At 35.6% G+C, this 23,771-nt stretch overlaps 4 protein-coding genes and 1 long non-coding RNA gene across 8 annotated transcripts; 2 read left to right on the forward strand and 3 right to left on the reverse strand.

Moving 5' to 3' along the window:
• The first annotated feature begins 1,031 nt into the window (after nucleotides 1–1,031).
• LOC109220417 (heparanase-like protein 2) lies at nucleotides 1,032–6,951 on the forward strand. 2 transcript variants are annotated; one of them, XM_019384891.1, is made up of 10 exons: nucleotides 1,032–1,387; nucleotides 2,097–2,355; nucleotides 2,458–2,494; nucleotides 2,697–2,880; nucleotides 3,433–3,581; nucleotides 3,682–3,915; nucleotides 5,018–5,210; nucleotides 5,337–5,462; nucleotides 5,598–5,697; nucleotides 6,405–6,951. In XM_019384891.1, the coding sequence occupies exons 2-10, from the start codon at nucleotides 2,146–2,148 to the stop codon at nucleotides 6,795–6,797; spliced, it is 1,626 nt and encodes a 541-aa protein (XP_019240436.1). In that variant the 5' UTR covers nucleotides 1,032–1,387; nucleotides 2,097–2,145; the 3' UTR covers nucleotides 6,798–6,951. The 2 variants fall into 2 exon arrangements, with proteins under 2 accessions (XP_019240436.1, XP_019240437.1); XM_019384892.1 differs by lacking the exon at nucleotides 1,032–1,387 and adding an exon at nucleotides 1,640–1,765.
• Nucleotides 6,952–10,062: 3,111 nt separating this feature from the next.
• LOC109220412 (LYR motif-containing protein 4) lies at nucleotides 10,063–10,700 on the forward strand. Its single transcript, XM_019384886.1, has one exon. The coding sequence runs from the start codon at nucleotides 10,186–10,188 to the stop codon at nucleotides 10,447–10,449; it is 264 nt and encodes an 87-aa protein (XP_019240431.1). The 5' UTR covers nucleotides 10,063–10,185; the 3' UTR covers nucleotides 10,450–10,700.
• A 2,206-nt stretch (nucleotides 10,701–12,906) lies between these two features.
• LOC109220414 (SNAP25 homologous protein SNAP33) lies at nucleotides 12,907–15,730 on the reverse strand. Its single transcript, XM_019384887.1, has 5 exons — nucleotides 15,050–15,730; nucleotides 14,520–14,613; nucleotides 14,229–14,359; nucleotides 13,462–13,559; nucleotides 12,907–13,267 (listed from the first exon to the last, which is right to left on the reverse strand). The coding sequence occupies exons 1-5, from the start codon at nucleotides 15,542–15,544 to the stop codon at nucleotides 13,168–13,170; spliced, it is 918 nt and encodes a 305-aa protein (XP_019240432.1). The 5' UTR covers nucleotides 15,545–15,730; the 3' UTR covers nucleotides 12,907–13,167.
• A 39-nt stretch (nucleotides 15,731–15,769) lies between these two features.
• Nucleotides 15,770–17,904, reverse strand: LOC109220415. 3 transcript variants are annotated; one of them, XR_002067090.1, is made up of 4 exons: nucleotides 17,826–17,904; nucleotides 17,703–17,757; nucleotides 16,639–17,622; nucleotides 15,770–15,882 (listed from the first exon to the last, which is right to left on the reverse strand). It is a non-coding gene; the product is annotated as an uncharacterized LOC109220415 (long non-coding RNA). The 3 variants fall into 3 exon arrangements; XR_002067089.1 differs by lacking the exon at nucleotides 17,826–17,904 and having other exon boundaries at nucleotides 16,639–17,427; nucleotides 17,572–17,622; nucleotides 17,703–17,788; XR_002067088.1 differs by lacking the exon at nucleotides 17,826–17,904 and having other exon boundaries at nucleotides 17,703–17,788.
• A 3,679-nt stretch (nucleotides 17,905–21,583) lies between these two features.
• LOC109220418 lies at nucleotides 21,584–22,620 on the reverse strand. Its single transcript, XM_019384893.1, has one exon. The coding sequence runs from the start codon at nucleotides 22,501–22,503 to the stop codon at nucleotides 21,715–21,717; it is 789 nt and encodes a 262-aa protein (XP_019240438.1). The 5' UTR covers nucleotides 22,504–22,620; the 3' UTR covers nucleotides 21,584–21,714.
• Between the last annotated feature and the right edge of the window lie 1,151 nt (nucleotides 22,621–23,771).

A 23,771-nucleotide genomic window follows, 5' to 3' on the forward strand; every position in this document is an offset into this window, starting at 1 on the left:
ATCTGTGTATGAACTTCCAGCATATTATGCTAGAACTCCAACACACGGAAAGTTCCAGCATAATATACTGGAGATTCGAGCACTTGTGTATGAACTTCCAGCATATTATACTGGACCGGTATACTTTACTGGAACTCCAGCATATTATGCTGGACTTCTAGTGTACTTATGCTGGAACTCCATCATATTATGCTGGAGTTCCAGCATACTTATCCTGAAACTCTAGTATAATATGCTGGAGTTCAAGTATACTTATGCTGGAACTCCAGCATAATATACTGGCGTATTTTCCGGGTTTTGAACAGTGTTTTCGCTCAGATTTATCTTTACATGAAAAGTGGCTAAATTTCGATTACTTTTGAAACTGAGCCATTTTTGAACGACCACTTGTAAATCTGGCTATTTTTGAATTTCCGTCTTATTTAAGTTACTAATATTAATGGCTATAAAACTTATTGGAACATTCAAAAGTTCTAAGTCCAATCTTGAAATAATACCTTAAAAGATAAAATTATGAGAAAGTTTAAGAAATATTTATAAATTACATCACAATAAGTATATTTATATATTAAATATATCTAAAATTTCTATATATATAATGTCGGGTTGATTTGGTTTCGGTTGGACTTACTCTAGTTAAAACTAAACCAAACCAATTATGGTCGGATCTTTTTTTCCAACACCAAACCAAATCAAACCAAACCATAACCAATTTTTTTTCTCGATTTGACTCGGATTATCGGGTTGGTGCGGTTTATGGGTTTCCTTTGTACACCCCTAGTGTATAGGTTTGTAAAAATAATTTCTCTCTTTATATTCTTCAGCATGCAAGTAGTGCAAGAAATCATGATTGGTTAATCTACTTTTAAATGAAAATGGATCTGACGGCTGCTGTTGACCGAAGCAAATCTTACTCAAATATAAAAAAATACATAAAATGAGTCATTCCTTGTCAAACCAACAAATATTTAATTTTCTTCTTTTGGCACAATATTAGCTAAGTATAAGGTGTAAGGGATGGATGACTTTAAGGTGAAGACAAGTTGGAATCCAACAAAAATAATTGGAGTATGGTCTTAGCCACCTCATCATATTTTATCTTTCCTCTTATTATTGTCTGCATTTGACACGAGCCACTGTTCTGTACATATGTACCAAAAACTCCGTGAACAAATGAATGAATGACTGTTAGTTGATTCTGACACCACCTAAAAAAGTTTCAGTTTTTAGCTAATTCCTGAAAAATCTGAGACCAACCCATTTCATTTCACTCGCTATTCTTGTCATTCGCCTGTCTGCTGATTGTCGGTGTGTTTTTCTCGGAATTTGTGCTCCGTGAGTGTCATTATGCTTAGTGTTCGACGTTATTTCTCATCTGGGTTGTAAGGTGAATTTCCTTTGTTCTTTATTCTTTTGCTTTTAATATGGCTAATATATTGTTTTAAGGGACTGTTATTGTAGTATTTGGATCTTGTTTATATATTTGTAATGGATGACATAGTGACTTTACTTATACTGCTGGTAGACTGGTAATTGTCGTAGACGTGAAGAAAAAACTTGCCAAGACTTTTCTGAAACTAAAAAGTAAAAGTCTTTAATTGGTTCTGGATTTAAGCAGTGTCTAAATTAAGTTCCAAATTTGAAATTTTCTATTCCATCTTAATGACTGTTGTCCCTATAGATTAGTTTCATGATCTCGCCATCTACACTTAAATCGACCCGAGCGTTCAAGATTCTTTTACATATGAGCAAGAAAAGCAATTTGGTTAGCTTCCTCATTTCTTATTCACAATTTTCTTAATCTTCATTTAGTTGTAAAAGTTGCTACTCGCTATCTCATTTATCCAAGAAATAAGAAATTTATTTCATAACTTCCAGAAGGGTACTGGAGTAGCTAAGTTAGTTTCTACATTTTTATCTAAGCTCCCTAAAACCGCATGAAGTTTTTGATTGGCAAAAATAAATGAATCAATTTGTTGAGCTGCTCAAGAATAGAGTTGCAAACTTTTTGAATGATTGATATCTTTTTGTCGTTTTTAGAATAAGAAAATCTTTAAACGCCTCTTAACATTTATTTGTTTGATTCCTCTTGGCAGTATATGACTCGGTTCAAACAGTGGTGAATTCGTCGTGCTTAATCATCTAATGGACTTCCGAACCTTGTTGTTAATTGTTCTGGCGCTGTTTCCTGTATTTTCAGCGCAAACAGTTGAAGATACAGAACTTGTGATTGATACATCTGTGAAAATTGCCTGGACAGATGATAATTACATTTGTGCTACCCTTGATTGGTGGCCTAAAGAGAAGTGTAACTATAAACAATGTCCGTGGGACTTGGCATCTATTATAAATCTGGTAAGTTGTTTCTTCAATATTAACTTTTAAATATAATATCTTATCGAGGTTCTGATTAAGAAATGAGTGGTCAATCTTACTAAATGTGTTTTGATTTGTCAGGATTTATCTCACCCATTTCTGGAAAATGCTATACGAGGTTTGCACGACCCATTATGCCATAATTTAACTTAATTCCTAGTTGTTTCTGTTATTACCATAATTAGCAAATGAGACTTCAACATGCTGTCATTTCACCTTAAAATCTGAAGTGCTCTACTTATAGACTGAGCAATCTAGACTTCTTTCTCAATGTCACTTAAATTTCTGTCTTCTCTGATTTAAATTTATTGGTGATACAGCTTTCAAGGGTTTGAGATTACGACTCGGAGGTTCTTTACAAGACCAAGTAATATACGGTGTAGGCAACTTGAAATCTCCTTGCCATCCGTTCACCAAGCAGAAGGACGGGTTGTTTGGATTCTCAAAGGGATGCTTACATATGAAAAGATGGGATGAGCTAAACAACCTTTTCAAGAAGACAGGGTAAGATTGTTTAATTCTGTAGTTCTTACCCTATTCTATTCAACAGTGTAAGCATCTTATCATTTCCTGGCTAATAATCTGGTCTGCTCCTAGGCTGCACGTTCTGGCTCGATACTATTCTTATTCTTCTTTTTCTATTTCCAATCTACGGATGCTATTGAGGAAACACGCGTCTCCAATTTGGTTAATTCCCAAATTTGACCACTTTCATCTTTATGAATGACTATATTCTAATTGATGAATGAATATAAGGTGAATTAAGATATAGGTAGTTTTTATATGTCCATGCAGAGACGCGTCCTGAATTAGTATCTGTAACTTTGATGTTACTACTTCTTATCCTGAATTTGCATCTATGACTATTCAAGAAACCTAAAGATGTAGGAATACACTGCCATTCTTTGTAGACAGGTGTTGAATTTGCAGTTCTTCCGATACTGCAGACTATGACTTATACAAAAAACTAAAAGTAAAAATAACTCTTGGACTGTCAAAAAACTTACCAGAAGTTCTCCCTTGAAGTTCATATAAGTTCAACTGCTTTTGCTGCAGAGCACTTGTGACTTTTGGTTTGAATGCGTTGTATGGGAGACGACGGATCAATAGGCATGCGTGGGGAGGAAATTGGGATTCCAGCAACGCCCTAGATTTCATAAAATACACTGTTGCCAAGGGCTACCAGATACACTCATGGGAATTTGGTATATTTCCGGCATATTTCTTTCTTCTTGAAACTTTATATAAATCTCTCCTTTACCAGAGAGGTTCCTTTCCTTAATCAGGCTTTTTCTGGTTTTGCAGGAAATGAATTGAGTGGTCAGGGAATTGGTGCAAGTGTTAATGCTGTACAGTACGGAAAAGATGTTATCCATCTGCACAATCTCATAGACCAAGTATACAAGAATTTCGACCAACATCCTCTTCTATTAGCACCAGGAGGATTCTATAGTCCTGAGTGGTTCAGCAAGCTCCTTGAGGTTTCAGGGCCTGGCATAGTCAATGTCTTGACGCATCATATTTATAATCTTGGCCCAGGTGAGCTAGTGTGAATCTGTTTTTTAATATGACGGAGCTATATGAAGAATCCCCTTAATTTCTATAATCTAATTTGTATTGGAAAATTAAGGCGTATTCAACACTAGATTAAACTCATAAAATCACGGATAAAATCTTAAATGCTTTTGCTTATGACACTTAGTCTCCATTCGCTGTCGTTTGAGTTACTTTGTTGGCACTAGCATTTGAGATAATGGAAAAGCTGCATACAAATACTTTTGGCTTGACACTGGAATTAATTGTGTCATATAATCAAAGAGACTGAATTTATGCTGCGCTGCACATTGTACTAATGAAAGAGGATAATGTAGACTGCAAACTTTTTTTTTAATTGTCATATCATTGAGGTTTGTTGTGTTTTTTTCTTTTCTTATACTAGTTAATTTTGAAATTCAACATTTCTAATTTATACTTCATTATATATCGTTAGAAGATTGAAACTTCTCCAATTTATTTTTTCATATGAAAGTTGTTTAGAAATGTATTATATAGTCTCTAGAAAGGTAGTTATTATTCTGGTTTATTCTTTGTGTCGTTGCTTAGAGTTGAGGCCTTTTTTCGACATTTGTCAGCTATATGTAAGTCATTATATTCGTTGTTGCCATGTGACCAGGAGGTCACGGGTTTGAGCCGCGGAAATAGTTTCTTGCAGAAATGCAGGGTAAGGCTGCGTACGATAGACCCTTGTGGTCCGGTCCTTCCCGGACCCCGCGCATAGCGGGAGCTTAGTGCACCGGGCTGCCCTTTCTTTTATATTCGTTTGAGTTTCTTACTTATCTTTCTTGATTCATCTTTTATAATTAGTTGTAGACGAGAATATTCAATATACAACATGTGAAATATGTTTGATCACAATGATTATAGAAGAGATATAGTTTACTTACCACTCAAATTGTGTTTCCTTGACATCAAATGCCAGCATAAAAAAATTGGACTTATTTTAAATTCATAAACCCATAGCTCTGGATGGAAGATGTTTTTCTGATTTGTGTGATGTCACTGCTTGTATTATCTAGATTTAGGAGCTGATCAATTTATTAATGTTATTCCAAATAATTAAACCAGAAGTGTTCTGTTTCAGGGTCCGAAGGAAGCAAGCTTGTAGATAAAATTTTAGATCCTCAATACTTGAATAAAATATCAGACACATTTGGCAATCTTACTCAAACCATTAAAGAGAAGGGTCCTTGGGCTTCAGCTTGGGTTGGAGAATCTGGTGGAGCCTACAACAGTGGAGGTCCTAATGTGTCTAACGCCTTCGTAGATAGCTTTTGGTAAATTTTATTGCTTCATTTGATTTATAATATTAGCTAGCAGTCGGGTGAAGCAATTCCAGAGATCATAATTGAGGCATGTGGTATGGTTTTTCATTCATGTCTGGTTGATAACATGAATTGTAGGTATTTAGATCAGCTTGGGATGGCAGCCAAGCACCATACTAAGGTATACTGCCGACAGACCCTTATTGGCGGAAATTATGGGCTCCTTGATACCAGCACATTTGTTCCAAATCCTGATTATTATAGGTGAAGTTCTTGACTACCTTATTTGATTTCACTCTATTACTCAAAGAGCAGGCTGTTAATCTTTTATATTTCAGTATTAGGTCCTTCAGAATCTAATAGAAATTATCTGATCCGTCCATTTTCACTTCAATACAGTGCACTTCTTTGGCATAGACTGATGGGAAAAGAAGTTCTTGATGTTAGCAGCAACGCGTCACCATATTTGCGCTCTTATGCTCACTGTACAAAAGATAGAGTAAGAGTGCCGTTTATATCCTGATTCACTTATGTAATCTGAAATGCATTATTTACTACATCGGAAAGGCATCTTGATACCTAGTGCTTTGAAGGCTCCCCAAAAGGAATTACTGGTTTTTTTTGCTTTTCATCTGCTGCACAAGCCATTATGTCAATTTAAAATTTTGTGAAGGCTCAAACATCAGAGCTGCTCTTAGTTAGACTAAAAAGATGCAACGACTCAAGTGCTTCTCTGACATAGTTTTGGATTATTTCACAGTTCTAACACTTAAGGACCAAATGAATTAGGTTTGTGAACCCTGAAGGGGAACTTACAGCTAAATTTAGCTTCCATTTTAGGCTATGCAATCAGTCTTAGTTGATTTTTTCTGTCGTGAGGCATTTGCCTTAGTTCAAAAACCAACCTTCGTGTTCTTGCACATCAGAATTGCAGCCAATGTCTCAACTTATGCTCTATGCTACTTATATTTTGCTTTTTCTGAAAAAATGGATCATCAAAAATAAAGGATTATAGTTGATTCCCTCCTGTGCATATATCGAATGACCCACTTTGATGTCGCTTAGTCCACTCCCTCTCTCGCTCTTTTTTGTCTCATTTATGTGCATGTACTATTTGTCTTCAAATCTCTACTTGATTATTTGCATATCCATACTACTGCTAAAGACCAAAGCACATATTAACTTACTGATTTTGCCTTTGTGCAGGCAGGTGTGACTTTACTTCTGATCAATTTAAGCAACCAGATTCAGTATGGGGTCAACATCCAATCCAGTGCATATACCAGCTTGCAAGTCGGTGACAAAAGAAATCACAAGAAAACTTCATTCGTGCACGGTCTTAAAGAAACTGTTTCGTGGGTAGGAAGCAAATCATCAGATGTTACATTATATCGAGAAGAGTATCATCTAACTCCAGAAGGCGGCGACCTTCAGAGCAGAACTATGCTCCTCAATGGGAAACCATTGCAACTCACAGAAAGAGGAGATATTCCAAGTTTGTCTCCAGTTCTTGAAAATATTAAATCTCCAATATCTGTTGCACCATTGTCCATCAAGTTCCTTGTATTCCCCAACTTTAATTCTCCCAGTTGTAGATAAGTATTACTGAGAGCTCACATTATAGTTAGCAAAAAATGTATTCATGCCTTCATTGGATTTGATATGGCTACAATAATACCAGTCCCCTATAGTCAATTATAATTTCATATGGAATAATTCATAAGAATCAATACACCATTATTTTTTTGTCTCATCTACATCTACTACTGTTACTTACATTTCCTTTTATCCCTTCTTATTAATTCGTTTATGTATTTTATGTTTTTGCCTCTGAGTACGTGTGTATTAACCAGAGGAAGTTGGCATAAATGAAGCTTTGGATGTACATACCAGTGAAACATACAGACCATACATTAAAGAAGAAAAAAAGAAGAAGGAACGACTGACCATACATTATCTCATTATTTTTCCTCCTTTATAGTAAGAATTTTCCAAACAAGGGTATGCAAAGATACGATGGCCAATTCAGGAAATTCAATAAGGGCTGAACACCCTTGCCACTATGCAAGTGTGTTCATAGTCTTTTTTTTTTTTAAAAATCAACAAGAGTAATTTTTGTAAAAATTGTACGTGGCGCCCTATTTGATCGCTCCCTTTTAACTTATACCCGTTTTGTTTTTCCGTTTGCATTCGTACCCATTTTTGTTGTTGTTAAAAGCGTTTTAAAAAGATAATTTTGCCCTTTAGGACTATTGACAAAATTGTAGACTGCAGGACAAAACTTCAGCATGTTTTGGCATGAAGTTTTAGCAAATGAATTAAATAACTTAAGCATAATGAACTAAATAACTTAAGCATGTTTAGTCTAAAGTTTTAGCAAATGAACTAAACAACTTCAGCATGCATTAGCAAAACTCATTAAAAAATGGGAAACTTACAGAAATGTCCCAAATAAATCTTAACTTACCAACCTCTAGCCATTAGTTATAGACTTACCAAAACTAGCTAACAAAAATTGAAAAACCAAATAATAAGGTTCTTTCTCTCAAATAATCACATGCAAAAATTACCTTCCATATTTTGAAGCGTGATTAACAACATTAGATACAAGACGGAAAGGAAATTTCATGGACGGGGTAGCAAATAAGGTGATGAAATACAAAATCTATACAATATTCCAAAAATCTAAACAAAAAAGGAACTTTTTCAATGGGTATAGTTGAAATTCATTGAAAATATATAGATAAGTCAATATACAAAATTTGAGGAAGATTGGAGGTGATTTGGACTGGTTTTGTATCAAAATTCGTAATTAAATCGAGTTCAAAAAAGTCTTCTGCGACACATGTATCAAATATGTATCACGCATGTATCACACATATAGGTATACATGGATATACATGTGATACACAATTGATACATATGTGATACACAAATGATACACGTGTGATACACATATCATTTTTTTTCATGTTCAACTTTTACTTCGAATTTTCAATTCAAACCACCTCAAAACTTCACCAAATCATCCCAAAACTGAGATTCAAGCTCCTTAAGTTGTGCCCAATCTATTCTAATAACACCCACTCAAGACAAAGCAAAAATTTGATATTTTTGCTACAATAGCTAATTGGCTAATTTGGCTAATATTAGTAATATTTTATCAATTGGCCAATTTTTGTAATGAGCTACTTATAAATGGACATAACTGGTAATTTCCCTTAAAAAATTACATACTGCAAGACAAAAACATAAGCATATTTAGTCTGAAGTTTTCGCAAATGAACTAAATAACTTAAGCATGTTTAGTCTGAAGTTTTAGCAAATGAACTAAATAACTTCGGCACGCATTAGCAAAAACTCATTAGAAAATTATATACTGCAAGACAAAAACTTAAGCATGTTTAGTCTGAAGTTTTCGCAAATGAACTAAATAACTTCAGCATGTGTATTAGGTGATACCCTTTTTTGCTTGAGCCCGACCGGGTTGGGTCCGGTCCGGAGCAAATCGGGGCCATCGAACCCGACTTGGATGCAAGGTAGAACGACGGCCACGTCTACAACCGAGGTCGAGTCATTTCGAGACCGTTACAGAGCTCGATAGGAGTCACCACCGGATGGAGAAACACACAAGGTCGGAAGCCGGACTCGTAACGGATAACCAAACGTCGCCGGATATCTCGCCCAAACGTGATTTTCTCAACCACTTCAGGCCATTAAGGCGTAATTACAGGGATCCACGATGTAATCAATTTACCTACCTTATTTTTACCCTTAATCAGAATGTATAAAAGGGGATATCTCTAAATTCTGGGGGATCATCAAGCACAATTGTTCTAAGCAATATTATATTCTGCGATTATTTACTTTAACAGCAATTGTTGAGTCTTTATCTTTATTTTCCTTAACCTAAAAACCTTTTGTATCTTTTAGTTCACGGATCCTTAAAACCCCATATAAATTCAATTGTTATCCGGATTCGAGGGTAAACAGCATGTTTAAACTGAAATTTTAGCAAATGAACTAAATAACTTCAATACTCATGACAAAACTGTAGACTGCAGGATAAATAACTTCAGCGTGCATTAGCATGAAGTTTTAGTTCAATGTAAAACAACTTCATGCTATATTAGCATGAAGTTTTAGCTTCAACATGAAACAACTTTATGCTACATTTGCAAGAAGTTTCTGGTTTTTTGATAAAGCTAATGAGAGGAGAGGAGGAAATCTTTTTTCATGAATGAGGTTGCAGATCACGCAATTTATCAGGGGTGTAAGTGTCATATTATTACGAATTTTTTGTCAACTGGCTACCAAATCAGGGTATAAGTTAAAAGGTGGCACAAATATGGGGTATGGCTGCAAATCCCCCGTAATTTTTTACCCTATCACAGTATAATTTTCACAAATAGCTTGGCCCTGCAAGGATATCAAGATTAATTTGAAAAATAAGGAAAGAATTACTATTTATTGTCTCGGTTATTGTTAAATTTCAAATATGAGTGTCATAATACTCAACAAATGTTATACTTTTGACGGATTTTTAACTTAAAATAAAAAAATAAATTGTCATGTTGTAGTTTAAAAGCAATTGTAAACGTCGAATAATAATTACTTACTAAAATTTATAAAAAAAATTGAAACAATATTAGTGGACGGAATAAACCTCTATCAATTGATTGCTAAATAGTTATAATCCTACACTACAATGATAAGAAACTAAAATATTTTTTCAAACTATAGGGGATCAAATGTGGAATACTAAAGCTATTTTTCATGACCCAAAAAAGAAAAGCTATTTTTCTTTTTTGGTCTTTATTAGAAAAAATAAACAAAAGTTTAATATTCCCCATTGAAAGAGAAAAAAGAAGGAATTCCACTTTGGTGTTAAAACCCGAGACTTTTCTAGATAAACCTCTACGCGCGTCGAGAAACACAATCGTAGGCCTGAATCTGAAAACCTTTGGTTAATTCTCTCGAAAAAAATATGGCATCGCCGTCACGCGGGGAGGTCCTTACCCTTTTCCGTTCGCTTCTGAAGACGGCGCGTCAGTTCCCCGATTACAACATCCGGGAATACACTAAGCGCCGGACAATCGATGCGTTTCAGCAGAACAAAGACCTCTCGGATCCCTCAAAGGTCGCAGCTGCTTTCTCCGAAGGTAGGTCCCAGCTCGAGGTCGCCAAGAGACAGGCCATAGTTTACTCTCTCTACGCCCCCAAGGTCAAGAGCGTTATGGAATTGAACTAGTAACTTCAATTTCGTCGTTTTTTATCCCTTTTGATTAAACAATAGAATAATTTTATGAGCGTTCAATAGTCCAGCAGTGTTCGATGTGAATCCCTTGAATTATGAATGGTTTTTTGTAGAAAGCCCTAGGGTTTCCAATGTGATAAAAGGCACTGCCGTGTATTATTATTGTTCTTTCGTTGATACTCCTAAGTTTTGTATTTGGAAGCATCGATTTTTCGTATAAAGGCTTAACCTTTTTCTGACTTGAATGATTTTGTTAGCTAAACTGAACTTGATAAACAATTACTTTGTTAGATAGATTAGAGATTGTGGTTTTTATTTGCCTGGTGAATAGCTGGTTAATGGAATGTATGCCCTTATGACATTGTTGGCCGGCCATTTCTGTAGTTCTTTGGATTCCAGAGTGTGTGTGTATATGGATCCGGATAAGTTCTTCAAATTATTGGCTGTGTGACTGCGTGAGTACCTTGATTCGGATTTGACTGATACTGCATTGTTTGGTGTATAATCACTGTAGAATTTAGCAGTGTCTTTTGCAGAAGTTTGTTATTGTTGATATTGTGATTTATTAGGGAATAGGAATAGCAGCTTCAACAAACCATTGAGGGTAAATATGTAGTAGAATAAACTGTAAGTTTATCACTAAGAAGTACTCGCTAATGTTGTTGAGGTAGGTATTTGGACCCATGAAGAATTGAACTGAAGTGAACTTAGTTTCATGTGGAGTTATCTTTCTGTAATTGGACTATATGTAAGTGCTCAGTTAGATTAGAGATGTTGGAAGAATATCAATTGAAAGGGGAAGGCTGCTTTCAAGAACTTTGGGCAAAACCAAGACCAAGAGAAGGTTATAATATATCTTTCTCAGCCCGATAAAAAGAATCTCTTTCTCAGTTCCACTTATCATCCTCTCTTAACATTATGCTTGCCAGAAAGCCCCTTTTCCTTCGTTTTATTTTTGGGTGAGTATACTTCCTTTTTCCCTGTTCCTTCTCAAGCTTGCAGCCTCCTGTTTCTGTTTGTTTAAGGGAGCTACTGAAGGGCAGTTTAACTCTGAAAACCTTTGCCTTGACTTAGCTCATCTTTTTCGTGCTTTCTAATGGACCAAATGAGGCATAACTTCCCTCTTCTTTATACAAATTTCGCTCTTACTGCAACATACAACAGCCATGAAGGCATTCTTAAAGACATAACAGCTGAAAAGCTTGCTGTGTTAGAACCAGAAATTCTTTATATGGAAGTTAATTTCTTTTGTCCAGCTTGCCCTGTTAGTTCCTTTACGTATATATTGTGTTGCATATTGGAAGTTGGGAGAGCTGATTCAAGTGGGATTTCTTTGAATCTAAAGGCATTTGATCACAGAAGGCACCAAGAGGAAAACCCTGTTGTGCTCTTTAAACTTTACCGTGTTTAGACTTTCGATTCTAGGGTCTTTTTTTTTTCCGTTTCTCCCACATCATAAGTACAGTTCAGCTACTGTTTTTTAATGCTGCTACTCGGCAAAATCTGTTCTACAATGCGTTTTCTTTTGGGGTACCATTTGGCAAAGTATCTCGCAATGTCACAGATTTTGACGGGTTCTCTTTGAAAAGATGGTAAGAATGGTTCACGGAATGTTAGGTGTTGGTCATTCGAGTAATTGCACCTGCTCTGAAAGTGTTTGGTCGTTCGAGTAATGGATTACGCCTCAGTTCTATATCAGTTAGGTGTTTATATGAACCTTTTGTAATTACTCTGCTCTACATACTATTGCCATTCAGAACGTGCCTAAGTGGGCATAATCAAATGAATTCAGTGTGACTCACAGTTAGATTACTTTTACATTGTGTTAAACCTATGTGACCCTCTTCTATCTATAGCAGTGTTCTAAATTTTTGCTAGCAAACATGAAAAACGAAAAACCAAAAAAATCCAGAATTAATTTCGCCCTAAAAGAGCTAGTTTAGCTGCCGCACCCACGAAAAGGAAAAAGGAAAAAGAATATGCAATAGTCCACACAATACTTAAGCGGCTTCAGAGTGATATCGCCTTTTTCTTCAAGGTGAAATTCGGTTTGAGCAAATGAATTGGTGTGCAAAGAAAGTCGTGTCTTTCGAGATGTAGTGAAATCTGAAAGTGTGTAATGCTCAAGTAAAGCCTAAAGATCGGAAGAGGAGAATGGTGGCAGAAAGTAGAAGCTTTTTGTGCAGTTCAGTGGCAGACAATCAGTAAATTGTTTCTCCGGGCAATGATGGAAGCAATTAGTGATATTTAAAAGCACCAGAAAAGGCCTTAATGACTAGAACTATTTTTAACAAGTTCTGTTCTCTAGCACCGACAAGTGGTTAAAGAACGGAGTAATTAAATTTTTGTCAGAAAATGAAATAACAGCAGTTTTGTGGCTAGCAACTTTCAAGTTGGATGCTAACACTGTCTAAACAACTGTTAAATGTGCTCAAGAATATTTCCCCAAAATGGTTAGTGCAATTTGTTGATCTGTATTCAGATTACCAGGAAATTGATTGATTAACTCGATCTGATGTCAACCGTGTACAAAACTTACAGAAGTAACAGATAAAGGAATTGGATTAATGAAAAAGAAAAGAGGAAGGAAAAAAGAAGGAAGATGAGAGATTTGCGAAGGACTCTAGAGGAGTTGAAATAACAATGTAACTAAAAGAAAAGAGCATGTTAATATCTCGTGCTAATACAGGAGATCCAAAAGATAAATGCTGGTTACTTTCCAAGTAAGCGGCGGCCACGCTGGTTGGCACCTTTAACTCGGAAATTGAGCTCATCCACATCATCTTGAAGATGATCCAGGGCTTTGTTCTGCCTGCAATATCCAACAGCATATGCAGAAATGTTCAGAAGTGATTAGATAAGAATATGCAGAAATGTTCAGAAGTGATTAGATAAGAATATGCAGAAATGTTCAGAAGTGATTAGATAAGAAGAAATAGGGGGAGGAAGGAAAGAGCAAGGTGGCTCATAGTCCTTAAAGAAAATTTTACAATCTTAAACACTAACCTCCCAATTTCAGACCCCATGTCAAGAGCCATATCTTTGAGCTCTCCCAACAGGTTACTGAGATCTGATAATGCGTCATCTTGCTTTGCCTTCTCAACCTGTCAAATTTTCAAAATGATTAGGGCTGTTTCGGATGCTTTCTCTATGCGAGAAAACACATAGGTGCTTAGAAAACAAGCCTCCTAGACTGCCCGGTGCGAGTCTTCTTAGTCTTCCCAGTTCAGAAAACAAGCCATGTAGTTTTCACCGTTCTAAGATAGAGAATGCATCATAAGAAGGGTCTTCACCGTTCTAAAATAGAGAATGCAAAACAAATGGATAGAAAAAGGGCAGTCCCAGTGCAAAGCATCTCGCATTCATAGGGTCAAGGGGAAGGCTACACCCAAGGGGTGTAATGTAGGCAGCCTACCTAACACAAGCGTTAGTGGCCGATTCCACGGTTCAAACCCGCAACCTATAGGTCACATAGAGACAACTATACCGTTGCTTCAAGGCTCTCATTTAAAAAAAATGGATAGAAAGTTTAGATGAAACAGTGTGCAACTTCGACTTGTTGATGGAGCACAGTTAAGGAAAGAAGAAGGAAAGCCTTCGCCATGAGTAGTTGACATATTGGTCGCAACTCTTCACACTGTGATAACACTAACTTGAGAGCAAGTTTGTATTCCTCACGCAACAGGCTAGAGCCAATATCAATTCTCTGAACCATTGATATAAAGGAGTTCTTAATATCCGTCTCTATTCCGTGCCAAGTAACACACATGTACCTCAATTTGCTGTAGTGCGTTTGTAGGTTCTGGTGGTGGTATCCGTGAACTGGCGCGTCCCTTGGGTCCAGAGCTCAACCCCAACTTCTCTCTCTGCTCCAGGTGGTTACCCTTTCTTTGAACTGGATCATCTGCCACAGTAACAGATAATCAGCAATCTTTCTCAATAGCCACAACCTCCCCACAGTTTATTAATGCCTTCTATATCTGAATGTCCAGTTAGTTATTTCTTTCCCTACTCATGAACACCAAAGCATATTAAATGAACAAGAACAAAAACAGATGAGTAACCTCTAGTAATTACTGGCCCTGTAATTGGGCGAGTCTTCTTAGGCTTCCAAGTCTTAGAAAACAAGCCTCCTAGACTGCCCAAGAGTTTTTCACCCTGTAATCAAATTTCAAGCTTTAGTTTCCAATTGATAACTACAGCAGCAAAAGGAAACAACAGATACAAAATATTCCATATCAAGGAAATAGTAAGAAAGTATTTGGTAGTTATGGGGCAACTGTAGGTTAAGGACTGGAGGTGGAACGGGTTGAAGCGGACTAGTGATGTATGCTTTATAAAAGTCTAAACAAAATCTATATGCCCTCCTAAAGACTATAAATTTTCGTCTCAAAATGAACAAGGAAGTAATCTACCAGTCAGCATAAATTTCAAACAACATTTGAGTTATTCAATTAAAAACTAAAGAAACAAAAGTTGCAGAAACAAGAAAAACAGATGGGTATTGGCATTAAATGATGATATAAAGTGTAATGTTAATCCAAAAAAAGTTCTTTTGCAAACTACAAAATGCAATAGACTTAAAAAACCATACTCTGCTAAGGTCATGGTCAATGTCAGCTGCAGTTGTGTGGGTTCTTGTAATTTGTTCACCTTGCTGATGTAAGGTGATCAAAGTTTTTGTTGCGTCCTGTCTCATGTCTTCTGCAATCCTCAGGCAGCTGTTAACAGTCTTTGTTGTCTCTTCAGCCTTGTGTACAGCATAGTTTTCCAACTCCTGTACTGTTTGGTTCTCAAATCCTCCAGAGTCCCGGAAGTCATTCTTGTATCTGTTTCTTGCTGTTGAAGTCGTGGAGTAAGCAGATGAATGAGTCCCTTTAATATCATCATCATCAAAAGGGTTTGTATTCAAATGTGGAGTAATTAGAGAAGGCTCTGACGAAGTTCTCCGTGCAGGTGTTATAGTTAGCTTGCTGTCAGATTCATTGTCAGAATCAAAAGGATTTGAACTAGAATAACCATGGAATCCAGGATTCACAGAGTGGTTTTTAGCATTCAGATGCAAGGGTGATTTCTTAAGCCCGAACATTTTCAATGGCTAACAGGTAAACTTGCTTCGGTAGAAGTGTTCAACTAATTAAGGAATGTACCTGGAGAAAAAAGCAGGCAAAAGCTATTAACAGCATGTATTAACAGCCAAATTAGTTAGCAAGAATCAGCTATAACGAGAACATTCACTTGAACATCCTGCTGACCTACATTTAAAGTGAAAGTTCATGTATTCTACAATCATAAAAGTGTTCAACTAATTAAGGAATGTACCTGGAGAAAAAAGCAGGCAAAAGCTATTAACAGCATGTATTAACAGCCAAATTAGTTTGCAAGAATCAGCTATAACGAGAACATTCACTTGAACATCCTGCTGACCTACATTTGAAGTGAAAGTTCATGTATTCTACAATGATAATCGATAAGATTGACAACACACTAATAGATCATCAGAAACTGCAAAAAGGATGAAATAGGACTCAAGGCTAAACTTTGTGCAGGAAGAGGAAAAATACAGTAATAATTATCTCAAGGATACAGAGACATGGTGTTAGTTGAAGTAGCCAAGTCCAAGATTCAAGCACACAAACTAGTATTTAGTACATGATCAGAAAAAGGAGAGTAAAAAGTTCTTTTCCTTTTGGTTCTTAAGGGGGGCTATACAAAAGGAAAAGGGCATCCAAGAACAAACTTAACAGTCCTTCAATAACACATCAAAAATTCAAGGAATATGCAGGCCCGATTCTCTATGCATCTTCATCATAACTCAAAAACGTTAAAAGTTAAAAGTTAAAAGCTTTTCTTGTAGAAATAAATATTTATTAATCTTTTTTTTTCCCCATCAAATGAACAAGCAAGATAGTTTCCCAATTCATCTGGCTATTGCTTTATTCTGATATCTTCAAAACCCAGAAATAAAAGATTGAAACGACAGCAAAAAGTGCAGATTGTTTCACTAAAGAGTAGAAAAAGATAGCGGCAAGTGATAATTCGAAAGAAAATTTAGATAAAAATCACAGCAAACAAGAAAAGTAACAGAAACAAACCAGTACAATAAGCTTAGCGATTTGAACAGATCCATGGATAAAAACAAAAATGCATAAATTAATACATTCAAGAAAAAATGAAAAATACCTGAAAATCCAAGGAACACTGAGGAATAGGATTTAGGAGCACCGAGATTAACGCCCCTATTGCGGAGAACCAATCCACAATAAGGAGAAAATCTAGAGAGAGAGAGAGGGAGAGAGAGGAGAGAGGAGACTAATAAATTTGAAAGTGGGGAACAGGCCTATATAATATAGTACTTCATCTAATTTACCAATTTATGAATACACTTTCCTTTTATTAAGGGCCGTTCAAGATTATTTGTTATAATACTCATTTATTTTTACTTGTTTAATTTAAAAAACTAATAAATAACTTGTCATTTTATACATAATTTACCCTTGTTATTTTCCAACAGTTTAGATTTATAATAGTCAAAATTAACTTTTCAATAATAATAATTAAGAGATTTATAGTAAAATTGTGGTGTTATTTATTATTTCTTAAGAAGTGTGTCAATTCAATAGTGGACCTGAAATTTAGACGGACGGAATATTTTTATATTTATAAATGATTTAGTTTAGACTCTGCACACCAAATATAGAGTATTTGTTTTAGATCACAAATTTTTAAAAAAATTATATTTCTTAAACTTTGTGTCAATGCATCACATAAAACGGGACAAGTATGTAATGGAAAATTCTTCTTTTTGTCCGATATAATTGAAAATGTTGCGGACACTAGCATACCTTTCTTTTGGAAGAAATTAGTTGTATTCTAATATATTATTGGGCTTAAAATTTTAATATTAACGTTCAAATTTTGTAGCAAGAGGTACAATAGTAGTAGTACCAAACTTCTGCCCATCTCAATAATCTGACAAGGAATAAAAATAAAGTATAAATAACATGTGTTCTAGATAATTAAAATAATAAAATAAAAAAAGCGCGTAGACGGTGACTTTTGAATTCGGCTAAATTGGACCGTTTCCTCTCCATATAATGCATAAATAGTAAATACCTGACCCAGTCTACGTCAAAATAAAAAGTTTTTAATTTTGCACTTCTTTCCCTGTTAAGAAAAAGGAAAAAGAAAAAGAAAAATTAGTCTAAGCTCGCCAAAATGACGTATTAATCATTGATAATTCTTACACGTAACCAGCTTGTGTTGCCTTCTTCTTCTTCTATATCTTCAAACTCCTCGCCCCTACGTGCGAAATTTGTCACCACCAAACCGATGCCAAAAATCAACGGGACTTATGTCTTTTTTATTACCTTTGCCTTTTTGCTTGTGCCATTATTTATCATACTGAAGAAAAAGTTTAGGTGCTGTGATTCGAATAATGTTGAGGAAATAGCAGCCGGAGCTCGGGAAAACCCATGTCCGCCGGAAAATTCAGCTGCTGAAGTAGTAATAGATGTTTGCGAGGAAGAAATTAAAGCGAAAAACAGCGATTGTTCTATTTGTATTGCAGATATTAAAAAAGGGGAGATGTGTTTGATACTTTCCCCTTGTTGCCATGGATTTCATTTTGCTTGTGTTAGTCGTTGGTTACAAGACAAAGAGACGTGTCCCTTGTGTCGGACCCCTGTTGTGAGTGTCACGTGTAGCTCGTATTAATGATGACAAGCCGAGCTATATGGTGGGGAGGTTCAATTGAATCCTGGTGTAAATAAGGTAAAATGTAAACATAAATTCTTTTGTATATATACAAGTTGTTGAATCTTTTTTACATTCTAATTATGCATATAAATTCACATTAGGGTGTGGGCATTTAACAACCAATGCCAATTACCATTTCATTTATTCTTTCTTTAAAAGTGCAAAATAAGCAAACTCGTCTTTTCGTGTTACTGAAATCCTAAGAGAATGTCATCCCAATTCATGGTCAAGGCAGAAGCATTGCATTAGTTTGAGATTTATCTCCCAAAAAAAAAAAAAAAAGGAGTCTTGAGAATTTATTTCTCATGGTTTCTGCTGCACACTTGCACTCCAAATTTGCAAGCTCAGTTACATTTGAACGTTCACTGTTTTGGTTGGTTAGATTACCGTACATTTTTCTATTACCATTACATTACATTCATATAGAGTAAAGGTTTCGAGTTTCTGAGGGAAGAAAAAATACTTTGAGACTACATTAAGTGCCCGTTTGGACATAAAATTTAATGGAAGATTTTTCCAAAAAAAATTCACTTTTTTTCAAAATCTGCGTTTATTCATAAAATTTCCAATTTTCATTTGAAGATGCATTTTGAAAATTTTCGAAAATTTGAAAAACTGCAAAAAGCTATTTTTCAAAATTCACTCAAAATACTCACAAAACTTCAAAAACAACCCAAACTGAAATTTATATCCAAACAGAACTCTCCCCGTTTGGCCATAAGTTTTGTCAAAATAAATTTGAGATTTATTTTCAAAACTCATGTTTGGCCATAAATTTTGCTCATCTTTTGGCCAAATCCCAAATCAAAAATTTCAAATTCCAAAATCAGCTATTGAGCTGAATTTGGGCCAAAATCCCAAAACTTGAAAATTATATACATGTTTTTTCAAAATAAAGTTGGAAAATATATTTTGAAAACGTATGTCCAAACACATTTTCATCTTCAAACCAAACTTCACCCAAATCAGATTTTTCAAAATAAATTTGGGATCTATGGCCAAACGCTAGCTAAATTTCAAATACCATTTTCACTTGAAAAAAGAATTAACAATTTTCTCGAATTTTACAATTGTTATGTCCAAACGCCTACTAATTCGAAAGGTTTCGAGTTTTGAAATTGAAGTTCTTTTTTGAAAATAATGTCTGTGCAAAAGGAGACACATGTTTCGACAGTTATTCTCTTTTTGAAGATTTTGAGACTTTTGTGAATGGCAGTAACTTGTACATTGAAAAGCAACTTCAGAAACTTATTTCCGTGATTTAAATTTTCAAATGTGGAAAAAACTTAAACAAACGTGTTATAATTTTCTTATTTCTATGTTTTAAATTTTTTCACAAACTAAAAAAAATTACATTTGATTAGGATTGGAGAAGAAATGAGGAAGCACCGGAAGGAAGTAGGGAAACTTCACTCATTAAATTGTCGATTCTGAAGAAACCCTCGAGGAAAAATGACATTTCCAGCTTCCAACCACCTTCCAGGAAACCAGCAAGAAATCATGAACCCCCCTAATTCTTAGCTGCTAAATTCCATTTGTAAATTACTCCTAACATTTCTCACTAAGACAAGACACGAATCACCTATAGTGCATTATACACGCTACTAAAGGTGTGCAAGAAATGAAGATTCAAGCAACTTACATTGCTCATAATTACGCGTTCCAACAAGATTAAACAATATGTCAAGCTTGAGATCACATGGTGAGCTGGATCACTCAGCTACTCTGTCCAATCTTGATACAAGCTCTTCTAGAATCATATTGTCCAGATATACAACATGTCTAGATTCATTAATATAGGTAACAATACTTGATAATTTCTCATAATATTCCCTACTTCATGTTGAATACTAGTATTTTATATGAACTGGTTGAACAGTTGATAATATAACAATCAGCAATTGCAGCATCATGCAACACAGTCAAATTGACTTTTCTAAATCGAAATTAAATCTCATTTATCAAACTCCTCTAAACGAAACAAAAGTAGACTTGGACAAACTAACTACAAGCACACTTTCCACCAAAACACTTGCTGAAATGGACACATTTTTGACCAACTTCTAATTTTCGAAAAATTTTATTTTGTGTCTCATACAACTGACACTAGTTGTATGAGGCCTCTTTTTTGTCTCACAACTGTGCGGTCCACAGAATTTTGTGGACCCAGATGTGTAAGATATGGGTCCACAAATATGTGAGATAAAAAGAGGCCTCACACAACTAATGTAAGTTGTGTGAGACACAAAATAAAACCACTCCTAATTTTCTATGCTACACAGACTGAGACATGCCTGAATCTGGTGCTGGATTTACTATATATGATGCCTTTCAGTGAAGGATGTCTCTATTCTTTTCTTTATTTATTTTTTATGAAGTAAGAGCCATATCATTGAAAGGCATCAACAAGATGCAAAGTAGTTAAAAAAAAAAAAACAAATGTTGGCTAAGCTAAGTTCAAGTTCAAGGAGCTAACGAAATTTAAAAAATTGATCGGGCAATTTACAGGGATAAGGAAATTCCAGCTCTAGAATGTCTCTGTTCTTTTTTCAACCTTGATAACACAATCTCCATTCGGAACTTTAAAATATTACTATATTCCTCAAGGAGCATAACAACAACAACAACCCAATGTAATCCCACAAGTGGGGGCTGGGGAGGGTAGGATGTATGCAGGGTTACCCCTACCCTGAAAGGGCAGAGAGAGAGACTGTTTCTGATAGAACCTCGGCTAAAGAGATGGAACATACTAAGTCACAAATGTAAAGGAACATACTAAGTCACAAATGTAAAGGATCACACCCGAGCTTCCGACTTTGCTATATATTTTTTGTAAAGATAATTGTTCTACTTCAATGCATGCGGGTGTAAATGTTCTGCAATAGATGTTAATAACAAATATAGCTTAAGCTGCTTTATAAGTGATTCATAGTTCTTTACTTGATCTACCAGTTTCTCCATATTGTGCATGACATTGACTTCTGGTGGTTCTAGCACAGCCAGTTTTGTAAGGGGTGGACCAAATATCTCCATCAATGGAAGTGTGAAATAGCAAAAACGAAGGTAAGATAGATTGGACGGATGGAATCCCTTCACTCTTAAGCAGAGGTCTCAGGATTGAGTCCTAGGAATAGAGAAACCCCTGATAGGAGCGCTTCTCGAAAAATGATCCCTACAAGTCGCTAATCCAGATAAGTCGGGCCAGTGGGTAGTGGTTTCCGAATACCATATGCTTATACCAAAAAAAGGGTATGATAGATTTTCTTCTGTAATCGACATTGAATTGCAGAAGTCACTGCTAAAGCTTTCCCATAAAATCTTTATCAGCATTCAGCTTACAAATTCAACATCAAACATTTCTTGCAACTACTTAAATCACGGGGCAACCAAAAACTTCTCAAGCAACAAAAGCTTCATTTCCAAATCGAAAGAGCAGAACATTCAAAATTGCCAACTCTTATTCAGCTTCCCTATTGATCATGTAATAATACTAACGGAAAATTAATTGCTGAATCTAGAGAATACAACAAGGATCAATCCAAGGGAAGTAACAGCAATACATGAGTAAGTAACACCCTGAACGCGAACAAAAAACAAGTTCAACTGCTTAGCAGCCTGGAGAGTAAGAGTTAAAATCTGCAGCCTACCTTGTTCTTCCATTTTCCTGAAAAAGTAAATGGGCTTCAGTGCTCGCCTCAACATGAATGCAAGAGAAAATGGTAACCCAAAAGCCAAGAAACTCTGTATTGAGATCTCCGGAATTGGAGAGGATTGAGTCCTGTAAGTGATCCAAGCTCCTAAACCAAGCTGTACAAGCCCAAGTACAGCAAATCCTTTGCTCAAACTGTACATTGTTTTAAGCATTTTATCAAGCACTTCACGGGTCTCATTTCCAAGTGGAGTAACATCACGCTCAACAGTTGGGCCTGTGATCTCCTGGTGCTTAAATTCAGGGGTTTGACTTGGATACTCACTTGGGTTTTTAGGGTTTCCACCATCACTAGATGAAAAGTATCTCGGTAGAAATCCCTGAGCATGAAATTTGGGGTTTTTATAATTAATTTGATTTTGGGAAAGTGATATATTGGGTTTAATAGAGTATTGAATTGTCCCACGAAATGGTAGCTGACTTTGACTCTGGACAAAAGGAGTTGATCTGATATAGGAATCGGAGAAGGTTGAAAGTTTTGGGTTTATTTGGGGATCCCTAAGAAATGGAAGTGGAGAAGAAAAAGAAGAAGGATTTCTAAGAAGTTTGGTTGTAAATCTGCGTGTTATTGTAGACGCCATAGCTGCAGAAGCAGAAAGGGAAAAGAGGAGATCAACGAGGAACACAAGGTTTTACGTTAAGCCATGGATTTTTTAGTCAATGGCTGCTTTGCCCACGTTGAGTTTATTGCATTTTCAGAGAATGGGCCTAACTTTTGCTTCTTTTTTGTGACCCAAAGTAAAGAATCCAGTTAATGAATGCCAGCCTTGTTATGATCGGCCTAGGATGAATAGGTAAAAATAGCATGGTGTAGCCAGTTTTCGGACTGGTCATTCAAAAATAGCCAGCGTTTACTAAGTCAATGGAAAATAGTCACTATTTTGCTGCAACAGAGACCGGTTCAGCATAATATACTGGAGTTCGGTGCACCTGTGTATGAACTTCCAGCATATTATGCTGGAACTCCAACACACGGAAAGTTCCAGCATAATATACTAGAGATTCGAGCACTTGTGTATGAACTTCCAGCATATTATACTGGACCGATATACTTTGCTGGAACTCCAGTATATTATGCTGGAGTTCTAGTGTACTTATGCTGGAACTCCATCATATTATGTTGGAGTTCCAGCATAATTATTAGTGAAAAAGTAACGGAAATATACCAGTTGTGTCCATTTATAAGTAGCTTATTATAAAAATTGGTCAATTTATAAATATTATCAATATTATCCAATTAGCTATTTGTAGCAAAAAAAAGTTAAATGTCTGCTTTCTTTTGAGTGGGTGTTATTAGAATAGATTGAGTACATCTTAAGGAGTTTGAATCTCAGTTTTGGGATGATTTGGTGGAGTTTTGAGGTGGTTTGAATTGAAAATTTGAAGTAGAAGATAAACATGAAAAATAATAATGTGTATCACTCTGTGTATTATTTGTGTATCACATATGTTCATATTTGTATCAAATGTGTATCACATGTATATCCATGTATACATGTGTGAGAGATACATGCGTGATACATGTTTGATACTTGTGTCGTAGAAAAAAATTTTGATCTCGATTTTAACTACGAAATTTGATACCAAATCAGTCCATATCACCTCCAATCTTCCTCAAATTTTATATATTGACTCATCTATATGTTTTCAATGAATTTCAACCGTACCCATTGAAAAAAAAATCCTTTTTTGCTTAAATTTTTAAAATTTTGTGTGTGTGTGTGTATTGTATTTCATCACCTTTTTTGCTACCTATTTCATGATATTTCCTTTTCGTCTTGCATCTAGTGTTGTTGATCGCGCTTTAAAATATGGAAGGAGATCTCTGCGTGTGATTCTTGGAGAGAAA

The sequence above is a fragment of the Nicotiana attenuata genome, unplaced genomic scaffold (genome assembly GCF_001879085.1).
Source record: "Nicotiana attenuata strain UT unplaced genomic scaffold, NIATTr2, whole genome shotgun sequence".
NCBI lineage: Eukaryota > Viridiplantae > Streptophyta > Magnoliopsida > Solanales > Solanaceae > Nicotiana > Nicotiana attenuata.

Coding starts and splice junctions, on each gene's coding strand:
- LOC109220412 (XM_019384886.1), top strand. CDS start 10,186: ATGGCATCGCCGTCACGCGGGGAGGTCCTTACCCTTTTCCGTTCGCTT.
- LOC109220417 (XM_019384891.1), top strand. CDS start 2,146: ATGGACTTCCGAACCTTGTTGTTAATTGTTCTGGCGCTGTTTCCTGTA. Junction 2,356..2,457: donor TGGCATCTATTATAAATCTG/GTAAGTTGTTTC, acceptor TTGATTTGTCAG/GATTTATCTCACCCATTTCT. Junction 3,582..3,681: donor GATACACTCATGGGAATTTG/GTATATTTCCGG, acceptor CTGGTTTTGCAG/GAAATGAATTGAGTGGTCAG.
- LOC109220414 (XM_019384887.1), bottom strand. CDS start 15,544: ATGTTCGGGCTTAAGAAATCACCCTTGCATCTGAATGCTAAAAACCAC. Junction 13,560..14,228: donor ACGCACTACAGCAAATTGAG/GTACATGTGTGT, acceptor AAAATTTGACAG/GTTGAGAAGGCAAAGCAAGA. Junction 13,268..13,461: donor ATGGGGTCTGAAATTGGGAG/GTTAGTGTTTAA, acceptor TGGATATTGCAG/GCAGAACAAAGCCCTGGATC.
- LOC109220418 (XM_019384893.1), bottom strand. CDS start 22,503: ATGGCGTCTACAATAACACGCAGATTTACAACCAAACTTCTTAGAAAT.